Consider the following 19,901-nt stretch of genomic DNA (forward strand, 5'->3'; position numbering starts at 1 on the left):
CTTGACAAATTGGAGAATTGGTCTGAATTTAACAAGATGAAATTCAATAAAGACAAGTGCAAAGTACTTCATTTAAGGAAGGAACAATTAAACGTGCAACTACAAAATGGGGAATAAACTGTCTAGGTGGACTACTGCTGAAAAGAATCAGTTATAATGGACCATAAACTGAATCTGAGTCATCAATGCTGCAGCTGGAAAAAAGGCTAATATGATTCTGGGATGTATTAACAGGAGTATGGTATGTAAGACACAGGAGGTAGCTGTCCCATTCTACTTGGCACTGGTGAGGCTCCAGCTGGAGAACTGTGTCCAATTCTGGGTACCACAATTTAGGAAAGATGTGGACAAATTGAAAAAAGTCTAGAAGAGAGCAACAAAAATGAAAAAAGGTCTAGAAAACCTGTCCTATGAGGAAAGGTTAAAATAAACTGGCCATGTTTAGTTTTGGGAAAAGACGACTGAGGGGGGACCTGATAACAGTCTTTCAATATATTAAGGAAGAGGATGGTGATCAGTTGTTCTCCATGTCCAATGAACGTAGAACAACTAGTAATGGGCTTAATCTACAGCAAGGGAGATTTATGTTAGATATTAGGAAACACTTTGTAACTATAAGGGTAATTAAACTCTGGAATAGGTTTCCAAGGGAGGTCGTGGAGTCCCCCATCAATGGAAGCTTTTAAGAAGAAGCTGGACAAACATCTGTCAGGAATGGTATAGGTTCACTTTGCTCTGCCACAGTGCAGGGAGGCTGGACTTGACTTGATGACAAGGTCCCGTTGGTTCTATGATATGCTGTAATTTTCCACACATGGAACTCATACTAAAGTCATTGGAAGTTGTGTGTAAAACACAGATAATAGAATATGGCTCAAGGAATTTAACCAGAATAGTTACTGTAAATCTCTAATGGATTAAAAAACATAACCCCTAGAAGTTTCTCCATCTATAACAAATTTCCTGTTTTAATTTACAACCTTTCAGAAGATTTTTACTGTATGTCTTCCAAAGTACAATGCCATATTATTATTATTTGTATTACCATAGCCTCTAGGAGACCTAGTTATAGACCATGACCCCATACCATACCATCACCAACTCATCCTAAACTATTACGTATTTATGAAGAAAGTGAAAAACCCAGTATTTGATGTTCAAATCTCACAAAATAAGGGCCCATTACTGCAAGGTGCAGAGCACACCACTCTTTCTGAAGTTTATGCTGGATGCACTGACCACCCAAGATTGAGGATGTTCAGCAATGACCATGCCCTTACTATAAAAATATTTGTTAGCAGGGGTATTGTGCTAATAAAACCAGTTTCTATTCTTAATCATAGTTCAGGTAATTTAAGATTTGTCACTTCTTCCTGGGTTGTTTTTATTTTCTTCTAAGTAAAACAAAACTTTATTGATTAGCCTATTAAATAGTTCTGTTACCAAGACGTTTGTTTTACCACACTAGATACAACATCAGAGAGATTTAAAAATGCTCATGAATGCACTGATCATCATAAGTAATTATTCAATTCTATTTTCTCTGGCATTGCAAATACAGTGCTTTAGAGATCATAACTGGTACAACAAATAAGATATGAAGGAAAGCTTCCCACCAATGGTATACTCAAATAATAAAAAAGAAATGATTTTTCTCAATTTTTTTCTTTTAAATAACCTTTGGACAGAAACCAAGCATGAAAAAAGGTCAACCCAAAAGAAATTTGAGAAAAGTTGTAAGCTATGGGAAATGGGGGCTGTGGGAGGGAAGCAGTATTTAAAACTAAAAGAGCAAATATTACCAGGACACCCAGTGTCACTTTCCCATCTCATACTTTAATTAAAACAGTATTTTGTGGGGCTTACCTTAATATATCCTCCACATGATAGAAGTATATTATTCTCAGGAGAAAAACAGAGGTCTGTTACCCAGCCACCATGTGTTGATTCTCCTTCATCTAAGGTAATAGGGGAGCAGAGACGAAGTAATTCACCTCTTGAGACATCCCAAATCTAAGAGAGGCATAATAAATAACATATACAATCTATTAAGGGCATTAAAAAGGAGTACTGCTGCAAGGAATGATAGGATTTATTTTTTATCTTTTTAGTACTAGAGAAATCCAACTTTTACTTCAAACATTATATTTGGTTGCAAAGTGAGAGGGAAATTCAATTAATAACTCTTAAATCTTACACCTTTACTGTATATGGAGGGTTTAATTCACAAATGACTCGTAAAAGGCTAATTAATAAACAATGTCAGCCATCTATAGAGCATCATTACTTACACGAAATATAAGAATAACCATCATCACTATACCACCACAAAAAACTCCACAAAGTCTCCAGAAAAATATTTTTTCTGTTTTCCAGAGGGCGAGTAATGGGCATAAAACCACCTTACATTGTATTTTCTTCTTTTTGGTGTTCAATACATAAACTTAAAACAAAATACTCACAAGAAACACATAAAAAGGGAATCCTTTCCCATCAATCCGTAAGTATATTTGTAAACCATGAGCCCTCAAAATGGACAATCCAGAGTCCCACCACACAAGGAACATCAATGATTAAAAAACAGTGCAAAAACAGGTGGTCAAACCTAGAGGTACACATGCACATCTATTCTGAATATTATTTTCATTTGTAGTCTTTACCCTCTATTCACTCTAACTTTTAGGTATTTTTCTAAAGTAGTTCAATTGTCTGTAATTTCTAGATGATTTTCACCTCAATTGTACACCCACCACAATGAAATGCAGCCACCTTGATAGCAAAAAATCTATTGTTTATTTCTGCCCTGCAACATTCCCTAAATGCTACAGAAAATTTAGCTATGCAGAATTAATTACCCAAATTCATATCTGGCAAGTACAGTGGGCTAAGCATTCCTAGAGTAGTTTTTACTCCAATGTATTATTAAAATATCCTCAAATGTACCCTTATTTCTCCATTGTCATCTCCAGTGGCCAAGAATTTGTTATCGAAGGAGAAAGCGCAACACCGTACACAGCCTTTGTGACCATTTAGCTGGTGAAGAACAGATGAACTTTCAAAACTCCATATCTAAAGATGAAACGTTTAAGAAAAAAGTAAAGGTAAGTGGTACTTCATGGAAAATGCACATGATTTTATCTGTTCACTCTAATCAGAAACGTGTTAACATATGAATTAAAAATACTCAAAGTACATATATTCCAGATTAATCAAATCTGAGAGGCACATTTGCTAGGTATTATTTGAAAAAATGTGCACAATGTTTTAATTACACATTTTAAACTTTGTTCTGAATAGGAATAAAACTGAAAAATGTTGACATTTTCTGGGAAGGAAAATTCTGAAAAGTAATGATTTTGAGTCATTAAGAACATTTCATTTAGACAAAACTGAAACATTACATTTAGATTTAGACTTTATTTTGTATTATATTAAATTAAAAAATACTAAACAGTCATTTTTAAATGATAATCAAAACATTTTGACATGTTGGAATTTGTTTTTTCTGATTTTCTTACAAAGTAAAATTTGAGCAAAATAGGTGATTTCACAAAGTGCTTTGATTTTGCAAGAACTGCATATTCTGATGAAATACAATTTTTATAAAAATATCTGAATTACAAGTACTTCACAAAATAATTTTTAACATCTAACCAATGATCCATTTAGCCCAGTATCCTGTCTCTGACAGAGGTCAGTGCCAAATGCTTCAGGGTGATTTTGAGTGATTCATCCCATTGTCTACTCCCAGCTTCTGGCAGTTGGAGGTTTAGGGGGACACAGAGCATGGGTTGCATCCCTGACCATCTTGACTAACTGCCACTGATGACTGTCCATGAATTTATCTAATTCTTTTTTTTTAAAATCTCAGTTATACTTTTGGCCTTCACAACATACCATGGCAATGAGTTCCACAGGTTGACTGTGTGTTGTGTGAAGTAGTACTTCCTTTTGCTTCTTTTAAACCTGCTGCCTGTTAATTTCATCAGATGATCCCTGCCTCTTATTTTATGTGAAGGGGTACGTGACACTTCCTTTTTCACTCTCACTATTCCATGTTTTTATAGACTTCTATCATATTTTCCTATTAGTTGTCTCTTTTCTAAGATGAACAGTCCCAGTCTTTTTAATCTCTCCTCATATGAAAACTGTTTCAGATCCCTAATCATTTTCCAATTCTAATGCAAATTTTGACATGGAGCGACCTGAACTGCACACAGTATTCAAAGTGTGGCATATATATTTATATAGTAGCATGATGATATTTTGTTTATTATCTAACCCTTTCCTAATGGTTCCTAACATCTGTTCGCTTTTTTAACTGCCACTATACATTGAACAGATGTTTTCAGAGAACTATCCACGATGACGCCAATATCTCTTTTCTTGAGTAGTGACAGCTAATTAAGTTTCCATCATTTTATATGTAAAATTGGGATTATGTTTTCCAATGTCCATTATGTATTACTTACCGACACCGAATTTCATCTGCCATTTTGTCGTCAGTCACCCAGTTTTGTGAGATCCCTTTATAACTCTCAGCAGTCAGCTCTGGACTTAACTATCTTGAGTAATGTTGTATCGTCTACAAATTTTGTCACTTTGCTGTTCACCCTCTTTTCAAGAGCGTTTATGAATATATTGAACAACACAGGTCCTTGTACAAATTCTTGGTGGGTCCCTGCTAGTTACCTCTTTCTATTGTAAAAACATACCATGTATTCCTACCCTTTGTTTTCTGTCTTTTAACCAGTTACTGGGCCCTGATAGGACCTTCCTTTTTATCCAATGACTGCTTAGTTTGCTGAAGACTCTGCTGTTGGACTTTTGCCTGCATTATTTTTACTCTTGCAGCGGGTTTTGTTTGTTTTGGAGGGTTGTTATTGGCCTAAATTTCAGAGTATATTTGTTAGGTGTATCTGCCTTACATACACCCTCATAAAACTCCTCCGTTTGTTGCTCCTGGTCTCTAGCTCTTTTGGTTGCTTAGGAGCTGTTATTTTAAACCCATTCTCCCTGAGTTAGCTATGCCACCTTGTCAAGGAATCCTTAAGGGATTGGGGAAGCAAAGGATAGCAGACTTGTTAGTAAGCTCTCAGCCTAGCCTTGCAGGACACTCGGCTCAGTGAACAGACCTCAAAATAGACCACACTATAACTTCACAAGCAAACACATAAGCAAACAAGCAAGCCCACAAACAAAAATTAACAGATGGTCACATGACACAGATAATATAATATTTTGAAATACTTAGAGGTATTAGGGGTGGTTGTTGACTAACTAATAAAATTGGTCTTTAGCCCAAGTTCCAGGATATACTGACCTCATTGTGCAGATTTGTCATCATTAGGTTCACTAACCTTGGCAGTTTTGTCTGCAGAGGTAGATGAAAACTTGGTGGCATCAGGTGAAACAGCACAAGAAAGAACAGCATCTTCATGGCAAACAAAATCTTCTTCTATTTTTCCAGTACAAATACTCCATACCTACAAAATATTATAAAAAATTAAAATGTACAGACTACTGCAGTTTTTGATCAATTCAATATCTACAAAACAGTTCTAATACAACAATATATACTGGACTAAGTACATCAAAGAACATCCAAATATAATATAGGTTTGTGACTCTTTACAGATATGCTAAATAGTAAGTATGTAATAAGGTGTAGTAAGGTGAATGATTAGAAATAAAATGAAAATGTAAATTTGAGCTTTTAAAAATTTTGTAGTTTAAACTTTAGTGCTAAATTACATAATGTAGTGTAATGCAGAATTAACCAAACAGCAGACAAAGCAAACTATAATTAAAATATTCAATTAAGTTCTTTTTTATTGGCATTTTTTCCTATTGGACTAACTCTAAGACCTTTGCATTTCCTGAATATAGCAGTTGCTCCTACTTTTAAGCTTTGTTTACACTGGGTGCTTAGCATCGAGTATAGCTCCTCTGGTGGAAAGAAAAAATCACACTTTACATTAAGGCACCACATCTACAAAAAAGGTTTACACTGGTGGGTGCAACTATATCATGTAGTACCACTAGTAAGTAAAAACCTCAGCATAGACAAGACCTAAGTTTCATTCTTTGAAAATTAAATATACAGTTTTACATTTTTGCATGTATTTTGCTACCTATTAAAGAAACAATGCACCTTCTGTAATTTGTCAATACAAAGACATTTTATTTACCTTAACTGTTCCATCAAATGACCAGGAAAGAAGTCTTGAATTTTCCAAAAGCCTAAAATTCTTGACTGCTTCCTTGTGACCTTTTAAAAATACACATTCTTCTGACTGCCAATTCCACACCTGCTTATAAACATAGAATTTGTAAGCTTTTAAAATAAACAATGGGTTCTTCCGCCATATTGCAAATATAATTTAGCAATGATGATTAACTTGCTTTTTTCATCAGAAAACATCCATTGCCTGCCAGCCCACATAAACTGTTGAAGGTTCCTGGCTGTGTTGCAACTCACCTTGGGTAAGCACTAATGTGAGCCAGCCACAAAAGCATGCTATAATGGTCAGCTGGTAGAAAGCTCATGTGAATGAAGTAACTCTTGAGAAAAGTCTGAAAAGGGAAAAAGCCTTCCCAATAAAATTTGGATAATGTGACTTACAATAGCTAGCTACCGTTAGTGAGTTTGAAAACTTGCCCTGCAAACTCAAATTTGAGGCCTAAAAACCTTGATTATGTCAACAAATAACTTTTCATATTTAGCAAGCTTTGTTACTTTTCACATTAACTCAGATTTATTTTACAGTTAATGTCACTGTTTTAAAAGTTCGTGTAATTTTTTCTTTTTAATTTTAGCAACTGTGCATTAAACATTCAAAAGATGACACTTTATTTTCAGTAATTACTAACAGTCAAGAAGATTTTGTTTTTAATTATTTTAAACCTATAGTTTTCTTAACCAAAGAAAAAAGGTTAGCCAATGGGTTAGCTAATATCCAAGAAAAGTGAGTGGTAGAAAATCCAGAAACTTTAAGTGCTAAATTAGCCACTAGAGGGAATCCAAGAACAAAAAACAACTTGTCAGACAAGTTAAATAAAGGAATTAATACAAATTTCCTTTGCTCAATAATTCTTAGCTCCACGTGTGTGCAAATATGAAAAATACAAATATATATATATATATATATATATATATATATATATATCAGACTTCAAGCTCAATCCTAGCCTCTAATGTGCAAGTGTGCATCACCACATATTTAAGTTAACTACCATAAATGCAGAACCAAGAGCCTGATTCAAAGCTCACAGAAATCAAAGAGTCTTTTTATTGACTCAGTGAACTTTGGATCAGATCCCAAAACCCTTAAAATACTAACTGGTTGAATTGTCCTATTCTGAGAATCCAAATTTCTTTGCAACTATGACACCTATTCACCTAAATTTTACCAAAAGAGTGTAATTATGTGAACACAAAATAGAAAAGTTTTAAAACAAACAATGGTCTCTGCAATACATTAGATTTTACTAAAATTTTATCGTATCTAGGCCATCAAGGAAGTGCTCCTTTTTCTGACTTGGTTCTTTTTGTTTCTGTCTGACAAGATAGCAAATTGCTTTTTTAAAGTAATTATGCATGTTTGCCCCCTCCCACTACAGTTTTTTAAAAATGAAGCACCTACCAGTCCTGCACTAAATAAAGTCTGAAAATTCTTTACTTTCTACATATCCATTGATATCAAAGACCCAATTTTTAATGTCAGTGGAGATTTATCTGTAACAAAATAAGTATTTCAGGTTTTGTAACTTCACATTATAAACCATCAGAGCTATTGATCTTAGTTAGTCTTTAATCCACAAATCAGACAAATTATATTGTTTTTGTGGCTCTATGTCAACGAGTGTAGAGAATTTGTGAATGATGCCATTAGAAACACAACCAGCAAGTTTCAATGGTGGGATTAGGATAGGTAAGTGAAAGCAGTGACCTTGCTAATAGACATCTCTTTGCCAGTCCACATTGCTCAACTGTGATGGTGCTTCATCCAAATGGACCATGAGACTAAGAATGGTCAATATGGAAAATGGATGGAGTCTGTTGAGTCTGCATTATCTCTAGTGTAACCCTACTTTTTCTTTAGTAGCTTTGAAGGCTCCAAAGTAAGTTTAAAACATTTTCCACACCTGTATAGTTGAATCATCAGAGCTTGAAATAAGGGTCTGTCCATCAGATGTAAATTGGCAATGTAGTACAGATTTTTCATGTCCAGCCCTGGATTTGAAAACTCTCCTATTTGATAACTTCAAAACCTTTATAATAAAAATCAGAGAGATCACTTATGAAGAATTAAAATACAGTCATATACAATAAACTGAAAGAAAGACACATAAGCAAAATGTTTGAAGTAAAAATAATGGAATATGATACAGTACGATACAAAATCTAAACAAGTGGGTGAGGAAAAAAAATCCACGTTAGCTTGATTCCTGGAAAAAGTGAACAGATGATCTACATTGTTAAAAACTGGCTACAAATCCTTCAATTTCCTTTGGGTATCAGACATGTATGTAGAAACCTGTGTGTGAAGTTTTACATGTTCTCATATTTGTTGACTGATACATTCTGTGATAACATATGTGTATCGCATTACCAATACTTATTATTTGTACCATGCAGATATCAGGACGTATTAAGCACATAAAAGTAATATAATAGCAGTTAATTTAAGTTAAGTTAAGTTAGTTAAGCAGTTAAGTTAATAGCCTTAATTGGCCTACGCTTTTTATATAACCCTGCTCACTTATGCTAAGCATCCCATAACCCCTTACATTCACTGAAGTAAGTTTTGGCTTAAGCACACAGGGAAGCTATCAAGACCAGGACAGAGGAGCGCTTTACCACAGCAACAGGAAGGAAGTTACTCTTGCAGACCAGTACTGAAACGTCTCAAAGGAAAAGAATAAGACATATGATTGTTCTACTCTAGTACAGATCTAGGAGGTGCTTCCATGCCCTTTGGTACCTGGAATGCATGTATTTAGAACAAAAGAGATAAGGGGTACACCATAGTACCGGAAAAACAAGGTAGAAAGCTAATTGGTTAAATGCAGTTTCAAATGACATATACAATATCTTGTACTTGTAAACAGGATGGGTATAAAAAGATTTATAACAGTAACAGGCTTTAGGGGGTGTAGCTTTTGGAAGCACATCATCTTCTGTCTAAGGTGAATGTAACAACACTGCACAAAATGGCTTCCCAGAGACTTGTATATTATAGAATCTTTTTCTGCACTATATTATTATTAGCTTATAGCAATAAACCTAACTTACATAGGTTATTTGGTCTCTTAAATATATTTCATAAACCAACGTGAGGTCAAACAATTGACTATACAATTTATCAACGTTACACATCTTATGTTTTATATCAAAATTATTACAACACAGCAGACTGGCCTCTAAATTTATGTTATTCTCAGCAACTAACAGATTAACAAGCAAGTGTAATTTTTCAAAATTTGTAAAGTCATCTCTGTACTGAAAGGCAAGTGGCCAACAAATGTAAGACACTACTACTGTTAACACTCTATTTACTCCTTTTATGTGAGTGGACAAAAACACAGGGATAAATGCTAAGACAGTTCTGATGTTTACAAACTGGATAATAAATGTGTGAGTCTCCAAAAGAGATATTAGCAGGGAAACACTTTGTTCTCCCTTTTCTTAGTACCTCCAGTCACACCAGGAATCTACTCAGGACATGAGGCTCTATTAAGTTCCAAGCAGTACTTTCTCCACACTGTGTTCTCCACATTCTGGAACCCACTGTAGCTGCTCTGACAGCGAACTAAGGACAGCTAAAGGGGACTATGCAGGGAGCACAGAGGCATAGGCCCTCCACTAGATCCCTAGGTTCATGCTGATTTTGGGGTCTGTGATCCAACATCTTGCTTCTTTTGCTAGAAGGGAAGAAAACCCTGCTGACAGAATTCTGAGGAAAAACCTCATGATTACCTCTCAGTTTTCCTTCCCTAAAGCCATTCCCACTGTTTTTCCCCCATGGCAGGGAGTGATCTGGGCTGGCATACTCATTGTTAGGTAGGGGAGGAGTTGCTTTCCTATAAAATATGTGTATAAGCACCATTTCTTTTAATCTTATAGTGTATAATGTACTGTATCATCAAAGAAACAATACCTGAATAACTTATCCTCTCTCTTTATGTAATTGTAAACAAGAATATTACTTCTGTATTAAAGGAAGCTAGACAAAATAATTAGAAACATCAACCAGTGGATTTACTCAATTCTGTCCAAAACTCAGGGTACAGTACCTTTACTGTTCCATTCTCCTCTCCAAATGCCGCATATTGAAGATCTTTACTTAGGCAACAGCAGCAAATAAGAGATTCCTTGGCTTCAGTCAGATATTCAGCTTGGCCTGTATTTCCATTAATTAGCTGCAACAAAAATGTAGATTATTAAGCTATACCAACTTTGTACAGCATCTTCACTTAAAAACACATGACCAACCTACATCTTTTGTGGGACCTACCATCAGACCACCACCACTGTTTTTAGGATACATACCTGAACATAATATATAGTACATTCAAATGTGCTTTTCTAACTCAGAAAATTATAAAAGATGTATAACTAGCTCCAAGCACTTGTTCTTTATACCAAAAAAATGTAAGCTGTCTGACAGGATTTTACAGCTCCTGCAAAATATTTTGCAAGTACTGTACATCAATACAGTTGGGATTTTACACACCTAGCAACTGAATATGATTCAAAAAGGATTAATATACACATTTAATGCAGTAGGTCTTAGCTACATCACTTCTGTCCACATCAGTTCAACTATCACTTTCATGTAATCTTCATGGAAAGATCTTAGGAATGCAATGATTTACAACAAACAAGTGAAAACTTCTTTTAAATTGTCCCACGGGTGGGGTGAGGGAGGATAACTTTGCTTACAGTAGTTTACAAACAAAGTATTAGGGATCTATTCTCCCTTTGGTGTGCAGAAGTAACTATACGTGTGCACTGAGGGAAAAGAGCATGGTTTTATTCTTTTCATGAATGTATTGATTTTAACATGGGCTGGAGACTTAAAAACTTTCACTGGGGAAGGTTACTCTAAAGATGGTCGCAAGCCAAAAAGCAGTAGCATTTAGGTGTCTCCTATATCAGTCCCTTCCTAGATCCATAGACAGGTTTCTGATTCTTATTGGTTAATCTCCTTAGATAATGAACATAGGTCATTTGTTCACAGATATGTTAGAAGGGCTTAAAAATTCACTACCAGAAGCAAAGTGGGAAGTTTTCCTTGGTGTGCACTTAAGCCATCTATTTCGGAAAATCAGAAGTCAACTCTTTTTAAAAATGGCAAGTGCTAGCTAACCTGTCCACTGGGGAGTAGTCTGAAAACCAACACATTCATATGCCAGCCATTTGATGGAAAGGACTCAGTCACTCCCAACCTTGGATACAATTCAACTTGTGACCTAGAGGAGAAATATTCTATTCCTGATAATCAAACCCTCTGAGCCATCCAGTCCCACTTCAAAGTTTCAAAAAATCCAACTGTGTATTTCTAAAGTTAGAGAATGTTGAATTGTATACCTATTCCATTGCTCTATATCCCTTCTTATAAATAAGTGGAAACCAGGTATGAAAGACATCAGAACTTGAGACAAATGCAGTTTCAAATTAACTCAATCGTTGAAACAGAAAATCTCTACAGTCAAACACCGCTTCACAAAAAATTGCAATTGTAAAACAAAAATGCTTTTTTAAAAAAATTCTTCTTGCTGTGGGAGGAGGTTTCCTAAATTTTTTCAGTTATTTTATTAACACTCCTTTTGAGTGTGCCTTGATGACAAGGGGATAAAAGCACGTGGACATCAGAAGACACATTCTAATGTAAATACTGTGACTAGTAAGATGACAAAAAACAAATAAAGAAAACAAACACAAACACATATAAGAAGAGACAAAACTGAATAAACAGATAGACAGAACCAAACAGATAAGCAAGATTGGGAAAATGTTCAAGTATCTTACCAACTTTTTTCTTCATGAGGAATATTGATATGCACTCAGATCGTCTAATACATAGATGCTCAAATGTCCAAAGACAGAAAAGGATGTTGGAAAAAAGGCCTTTTCCTATAAAGGTCCAAATAGTTGTAATAGATTTGCCTAATAGTAGATAAATATTTGATATTTTCTTCAGATATAAAATAATGCAACCTAGCAATTTACGTAAAGAATCTCACTTACCAACACTTCATCAATACTACACACTGTCTCTTCCTACTTTACTGTAAAAATTTAGTAGCAGAGAGCTGCAATTATATCTATTATATCTTCCACTAATTTTACAACATACACTACTAACCTATTAATATTAAAACTAGACAAAACACTTTACAAAAGAATCAAATACATTTTGTGATGCATTATTCTTGCTTTTAAAAAGCTGTGATGCTTTTCTAATCTAGTTTAACATGGACTCAGTTGTGTGAGATGCTGAGTACCCTCACCTCACCTTGAAGCCAGCTGGATTTGCAAAGCGCTGAGCACCGTCAGGACAGTCCCTAAAGAGGATGTTATATTAGTCTAATGTATTATTATAATGTGGGCAATAGATATGGAGCACATATACTGTACAGATAAATCTATATCTATGACTTTAGAAGTTACCTTGAAAATAAGATTTAATCTCTGTTGTTTTAATCTGGTTAAACCATTATGATTTAAAAATAAACAATGAAAAGCTGTTATTTTAAGTTCTAATCATGTAAATAGTAAGACTAAGTCACTAATTATGTGTGATATCAATTCCAGTGGATAGGATGTGAAATTCAAGAGTTCATATAATTAAAAAAATTAATGCACCTGCAGCAATGCTTGTTGCTCACTCCAAGCATTCTTAGCCCACATTCTCTGGATACTATTTGGCCCAAATTTCTGACTTGCTGACTCTTCATGTCAAGCTTTTAATTTTCTCTATTAGTCTTTTATAAAAGTTTTTTTTCCCCCCAAATAAAACAAGTAACTCCGCAGAGTAAGCGCTATTGAGAGATCAAGCCTAACCGCAGTAACAAGTTGAGATGTCAATTCTACTGTTTGAATTTCTGCTCAACATTGAACTGGCCTTACAAGTCACAGATTCCAAGGCCAAAAGGGACCACTGTGATAAATGGTGGTAAATTATTCGAATGGTGGTAAATTATTCCAATGGTTCATTACACTCAGCATTAAAAATGTATGCCTTATTTCCAGTTTGAATTTGTCTAACTTCAACTTCTAGCTACTGGATCATGTTATACCTTTATCTGCTAGACTGAAGAGCCCATTATCAAATATTTACTCCCCATGCAGGCAACTTATAGACTGTAATCAAGTCACTCCTTAACCTTCTCTTTGTTAAACAGATTGAGCATCTTGAGTCTATCACTATAAGACATGTTTTCTAATCCTTTAATTAATCATTCTTGCAGCTCTTCTCTGAACCCTCTCCAATTAATCAATATCCTTTTTAAATTATTAACACTAGAACTGAACACAGTATTCCATCAGCGGTCACACCAGTGTCACATACAGAGGTACAATAACCTCTGCCTCCCTACTCTTACTTGAGGGTCTCCTGTTTATGTACCCAAGGACCGCATTAGTCTTTTTGGCCACAGCATTGCATTGAGATCTCATCTTCAGCTGCTTATCCACCACGACACCCAAGAAAAAAAGAAAAAAAAAGGAAAAAGGTCCAAGGAAAGAGAAAGAACCCTTTCTGGGCTCTTGACAGAATAAAAGATAAAAAGTATGGGGATACCTAAAATTCCATGTTTCCTCCTGGAGAGGCAAACATTTCTGAAGGGAATTTGGCAGGGAGGTTCCCCATCAGCCAAGCTTGTACAGATGGAATGCTCTAACTGCCTCCCACTCAAGAGAGAGCAGCAGAACAATCAGTTTCAGCTATCTCCTCACACTACATATTATGCCAAGACAAATTGTTGAAATTCACTCAGGAAGGGCTGTCAGGCCTCCCGCCAGTCAATCATGGCCTGCTACAAAGCAAAGGAAATAGGTGCTCTCCTGGTCAAAGGCAGATCTAGATAAAACTGGTTAAAACTCTGGTGACCTATCTTCATTAGCACTCACATTATTGCCACCACTAGTAAAGCTGTTGCAGTGGAAAATATGAAGAGGAAAAAGCTACAGTTTGAAAAATTTAAAATAACCACTAAGACAGAATACAGAATAAAGGGACCCCTGGTCTGCGTTGTGTGTGCCATGCCACATTTTTTGGAGGATAGAAGACATGAGTAGATTGTTATTAAGTATGGAAGAGTTTTATCAGTCTCTCAATACTTCATTCACAATTTAGAGATTCATGGAATGGGTCTGAAGGCAACAATTGACCCTAAAAAAGTAAAACTTGAAAGAAAAAGTTAGTGGATATGATGTCACAGATAAATGTTTTTGACTCTTTGTTCAAGAAACATAGAATTCTACCTTCCATTTGAAATGTTACGGTTAGAACGAAAGTAAAAAAACCAAAAGATTAAAAAGACAGATGATAAACATACATATATGTACACAGACAATAAGACTCAAAACAAATATACGTGAAAATAAATGCTTAATGAAGACTAATTATATGTGAACAAATAACTTAGAATTGGTGGAAGATGTGGATTCCTCGTTATATTATTCAGTATTTTATTCAGAATATTGATAATGCTGACATTAGACAGTTGTCATTCACCAGCAGAAAGTTCTTAGAATTTGACAGTCTGAATTACTACACAGGAAATATAGATCACTTTGCTGGTGTCATGCAATATGGGCATGCAGTTTTCACAGCTATAAAAGTTAGTGTCATTACTTTAAAAATGCACCACTTTTACAGGACCCACAAGAATTTTACACTGAAGGACCAGTGAAGTCATATACACAACTGTCCATTGATTAAAAAAAATTCCTCGTCATTCCTGAAGCTTTAAATTTTTCCATTTGCTTTGGATGGAAAAGGCATTTTCAGGCTGAAAAAACACTTTCAATTACTCTGTCTCTTCCACCACCTACAAACACTTAGTGAATACCCAGCAAGCAAGATTTTAAGATGGTTTGCTTTAGGGTCCAGTTTCCTTAGTGCTTCTGCATACAGAACTCCCACAGATGTCACAAGTAGCACATGGACAGGCAGAATCTGGTCCTTAATGGGTATTATACCTAAGGTGCTATCAGTCTCCAGCAAGCACAGCAAAACAGAATTCAGAAAGGGTTAGTGGCAAACTGTGCCAACCCATCTATTTTGGTCAGATGTATTGGGTCTTGTATACATGTTCAGCAGGTACTTCTTGTCCCTAAAAAAATGATCAACTAGAAAACCCTAATTATTTAATTCTGCTCATCCCACTATTTATGCTAGGTTTTCAATTTACCTTTGTTTTAGAACTTTTCAATACTTCAGGATTTTATAGCTCAAGGATTAAACACGCAAAAACTATAGGAAAATCTGGATCCAAATCTTGAGACTTGGGTCCATCTTTTTAGAGGATGGATTCAGGATCTTTTAAGACAACGTGTATTCCAGACATACATGCATGAGGATGATGGAAAAATTTGTACAGGGAAGGCCATTAATTGGCAAATTAATGTATTTAAGTAATTGTTTGATGTGACTTCTAAAAAAATAAAAATTTAAACTGCAATATACTTACATGAAAGGAATTTTTGACATTTAAAATGAAAAAGTTTGACAAATTCTGAACATAGAGCATTTTGGAACAAATGAATACAAGCATCTTTTCTTTTAAGCTATTATAGTCAAGCATGTCAGTGTTCTAAATTAGCTACACTAACCTCATGATGTATCACTTCTACTAGATGTCACATCATATAACTGATATAACTTGACATAAAATTATGGACAATACATACTAATTCAAAAATATTTTTATTACCAAAGTGAAGGCAGCTCTGTGTGTATGGATAAGGTATTTGGTATGCTTACTTTCACCAGCATGTCAACAACTTGTGTTTTTAGCCCATACAGAAATATTGGACCCAAAATTAATAAAATATAGGGCATACACCTAGTATAGATATTTTATAACAGAAAAGGTCCTCTACCCTTCTCCATTGAGACAGCTTCAATTTGCATATCTTCCTTTTCAAAGGAAAAATCCCACAACCTTTAATAGATTTTGCTCATTAAAATAGGTATAGCTTCTTTGACATTAGCCATTTACATGCCAGATCCAAATGCTTAAAAGAAAAACAAATAACTTCATTCTTAATGTGCCTTTTCTGTAGTCCATAGAGACCCTCAGGTATATTATTGATTTATGTAATGAAGTCCATAAAGAAATACACTTACTTGTAGATGCTTTTGATTGAGAATTGTTAAAACCATCACTTCATCATCCTGGAACACAACATCTAGTTCACGTTTTAACACAACAGCAGAGGACTTGCACACCTTACTTGACTCCCAAATCTGTTAAAGATAATAATGTATCAAAGGTTCTATAAAAAACAGGATATAAAACTTTGTCAATAAATAAGAGTACATACAAAAAGTTAGAAACTCATAAATGGAATAATTTTAAATCACTGAGAATAACTGCTCAATACTTTTAATGATTTTCATTTATTAGTACTAGGAAGGGATGTAGAGTTAGGATAGTCAATCGAATTAGATAAAACAGACTCCGCTATACTTCTACTCAGAGAGCCAGGTGTACAAAGTTCACCAATTCCTAACCTGAAGTCAAAGAAAAGAATTTTTAAAATGAAAGTACCAGCTATTGCATTATATACTTCATTTGCATCACAAGTTTCAAGAGTACAAATACTGATTATGTATGTCAGGGGAAAAAACAGAGAGTCGCCTCTGTTAATGGTAGCACTGGAGTTTTTCACAGGAATTTAGGGATCAGAAAATGAAGCACAGACATTAAACACAAGTACATATCCTAAACAAGTAACAGCATGTAAATATGCCTGTACAACAGCAATAAGTGCAGCATAACCATGGCTCATTACAATTAGAGCTTGTCAAGGTTTTTAAAATCTTTGAATTTTGACAAGATCTAATTGATATACTGATTTACAATTTCCTATTAATAGATATCAGACCCACATATTTTACGATTGCTAATAACAACACCCAGCTTTTATACAGCACTTTTCATTAGTAGATATGATTACTCCAAGTCTAGGATTTTAGATATTTAAAATTGGAGATTTTGAATACTTAAAATCTTCCTGTCCTAAGATTGACCTGATTGCTTTCTAGCCATTTTCAAAAAAAAACAAGATATTTGCAGCACACTTTCTTTTAAAAGTCAGAAGTTACCTTACCCTTATTGTCTGGTCATCTGAAGATGTCAGAAATAAAGATCCATCAGGGGAAAATGTCACACAGTGAACCCAACTCAGATGTCCTCTGCAATCAGCTACTTTTGAAAAGGATTCTATATTCCATAACTACAGCAAAAATATAACAAAGGAAGAGCCTAACTGTATTACCATCACTACATTCTAAATATGAAACACAAAGCATATACCTAAGAACATACCGATTTTTTCTGCTAGTATTTGCTTTCAGTCCTTATACTGAATATACTAACTCTAAATGGAGTTGTCTTCTGCTGTCACTATTTACTATAGACATTTATTTGTTCAAAGATCAGCCTTTTCAGCTTGTATAATTAAATCAATATAATATATGTAGTGCTCAAATATAGACTTAAATGTATCTCTTTTAGAAAATACAATACTCTTAAATGTTCTGGGACCATTATGGATAAAGTAAGTAATCCATCCACTACTTAACGTTTTTCACTTGCGTGAATCATTAAAAGCCCTGTAGTATGCCGGTATATTGTACAAGAGTCTTTTATACCATATTATCTCTTAGAGACTGGAGTTTTTTAATGTATTTTTCTTTTAACATGAAAATTGTACTCTACTGTACATTTTATGGCTTATATGAAATATAAAAAATAAACATGATGTTCAAAATGAAAAACATGTATAATTCAAAAACAGTATTTTACCATTCAAAATTATATCTCTAATAAAATGGGTAAAAAAATAAATAGAAAAATTAAATTAAATTAAAAGATTAAATTATGTGCAAAGAATAATAAAGTAGCTAAGTTCATTTTGCACACATACACACATGTGCAGTTACAGAAAAGTTCTGACCTCCAAAACTAGTGGATTTAGACACCGCATTCTCTCCATTTTGTGTTCCAGGAGGACTATTTACATTATGTTAACATGGGTAGTCACTTACCTCAACAGAATAATGTGATAAAGCAACTGCTACCAACTGATTGGCAGGACAAAAGTCACAGTACTGAATAGTACTGTGGTGACTTATAAGGACTTCTCTTATCAAGCCACTGGTTATAACATCAAGAAGCTGCAAACATAAATAATTTTAATTATTACATTGTATTAACATTATGACTATTACTTAGCTGCTAATTAAAAACTGTAAGATTTATATGTACTTTACTGCTGGCAAATAATTAGCTATGATCATTAGTAGTAGTTCAAAGCACTCAATAACCATATTCTTCCTAATTGGTGAATACATGTTCCTTGAATTAACAGACCAATTCTTCTTTCAGAGACTTTATATCATCCAAGTATTTATTTAAAGCATATTTAAATGCATACTTTAATACCCAATATTAAAAAATACAGTACTTTTGACCTCAAACACACAATACAGTGGTTTTACAGATACTCTTAGAACACTGTAAATGAATTTTTTTCTTTTAAATATTTGTATGATGCAGTCAAAACTTAAACCAGTTTACATTAGTACTCGCTCCATCAAATAAAGTCAACATGCTATAATATTGTAACTTCTTTTCCTCAGTCATTTCATTTTTTCAAATTGCCAAACGTTATTAAATTAAATCTGGTAAGTGGTCCATTATATAATGTTTATTAAATAAAATTAAAGTCATTTTTGAGTTCTACAACTAATCCAGGAAGTATCTTATTTCTGTACACCATAACTCAAAGGCTGAATGCTTTACCAAAACTTGAACAAACAAAAAAACTATCCTACACCAATGTTTAATCTTGAGCCACTTTAATAACTCAATTGTAAGAGCCTAAAAACCGCGTTTATAATACTAATAATCATATAATGGCAAAATTAGACTTTGAATCATCTCCTGACTCAATCCACAATGATTTGACATCATTTCTAGCTTACCGCAAATGCCGTTAGGCAAGCTACCATAACTTATTTCACAAACAAAGCTAGGTCTTTCCCTTCATGGAATACATTTATAATGTTACCCATGTCTCTCTACACTCACTAGTCACAGGGTGTCAAATGTATGGCCTGCTGGGCACTTCCATCCGTCTGCAACTGCCTCTGTGCACAAGGGGGACTTGGCCTGCAGCTGCTCCTCCACAGAATATTCAAAGGGGCCAGGAAAGAGGAGCAAGTTTGTGCCAAGTTAGGCCTTTCTGCCTCCTGCTGCTTCCAGCAAATCTCTCAAACTAGTTTTACAGCCAACGAGCCGTTTTTCCTCTCCTCCATTGCTGCTACCACAGAAGGCTCAGGGGAGGGGCAGCTTTTCAAATGCCCAGGGAAGCTGCTTTAACTCAAACATGCCCCCTGAGTTCTCTAAATTATGCTGGGGCCTCCCCACAGTCCCCAGGGCTCAAGTAGAAGATACTCATCCAGAAATCCTGGGTTCAGTCCCTACAGATGACTTAAGCAACGATGTTGGTACATTTGGCTATGATGCCTGTAATCCTAGAACACAATCTGCTTCCAGAGCTAGAAAGAAAAACCAAGAACCCTGATGTCCAGTGCTTCTCTGCATTGCACAAATATTATGCAACATACTGGCAGTTGTGCCCCGCCCCCGTCATA

The 19,901-nt window shown here is 34.8% G+C and overlaps 1 protein-coding gene across 2 annotated transcripts in view; it reads right to left on the reverse strand.

Annotated features, from left to right (window-relative positions):
- APAF1 (apoptotic peptidase activating factor 1) overlaps positions 1–19,901 on the reverse strand; it is an 80,180-nt gene that overhangs the window by 2,662 nt on the left and 57,617 nt on the right. For both annotated transcript variants that reach the window (XM_067559737.1, XM_067559738.1), the window contains 9 exons: positions 18,291–18,419; positions 17,351–17,476; positions 16,365–16,484; positions 10,300–10,425; positions 8,149–8,274; positions 6,192–6,311; positions 5,361–5,486; positions 2,944–3,069; positions 1,867–2,013 (listed from right to left, as the gene is read on the reverse strand). In XM_067559737.1, the coding sequence (XP_067415838.1) occupies positions 1,867–2,013; positions 2,944–3,069; positions 5,361–5,486; positions 6,192–6,311; positions 8,149–8,274; positions 10,300–10,425; positions 16,365–16,484; positions 17,351–17,476; positions 18,291–18,419 (1,146 nt within the window). The remainder of the gene's footprint in view (positions 1–1,866; positions 2,014–2,943; positions 3,070–5,360; positions 5,487–6,191; positions 6,312–8,148; positions 8,275–10,299; positions 10,426–16,364; positions 16,485–17,350; positions 17,477–18,290; positions 18,420–19,901) is intronic.

Source organism: Emydura macquarii, unplaced genomic scaffold (genome assembly GCF_026122565.2).
Source record: "Emydura macquarii macquarii isolate MOO-44397 ecotype Brisbane River unplaced genomic scaffold, CSIRO-AGI_Emac_v2 contig_2205, whole genome shotgun sequence".
In the NCBI taxonomy this organism is placed as follows: Eukaryota; Metazoa; Chordata; order Testudines; family Chelidae; genus Emydura; species Emydura macquarii.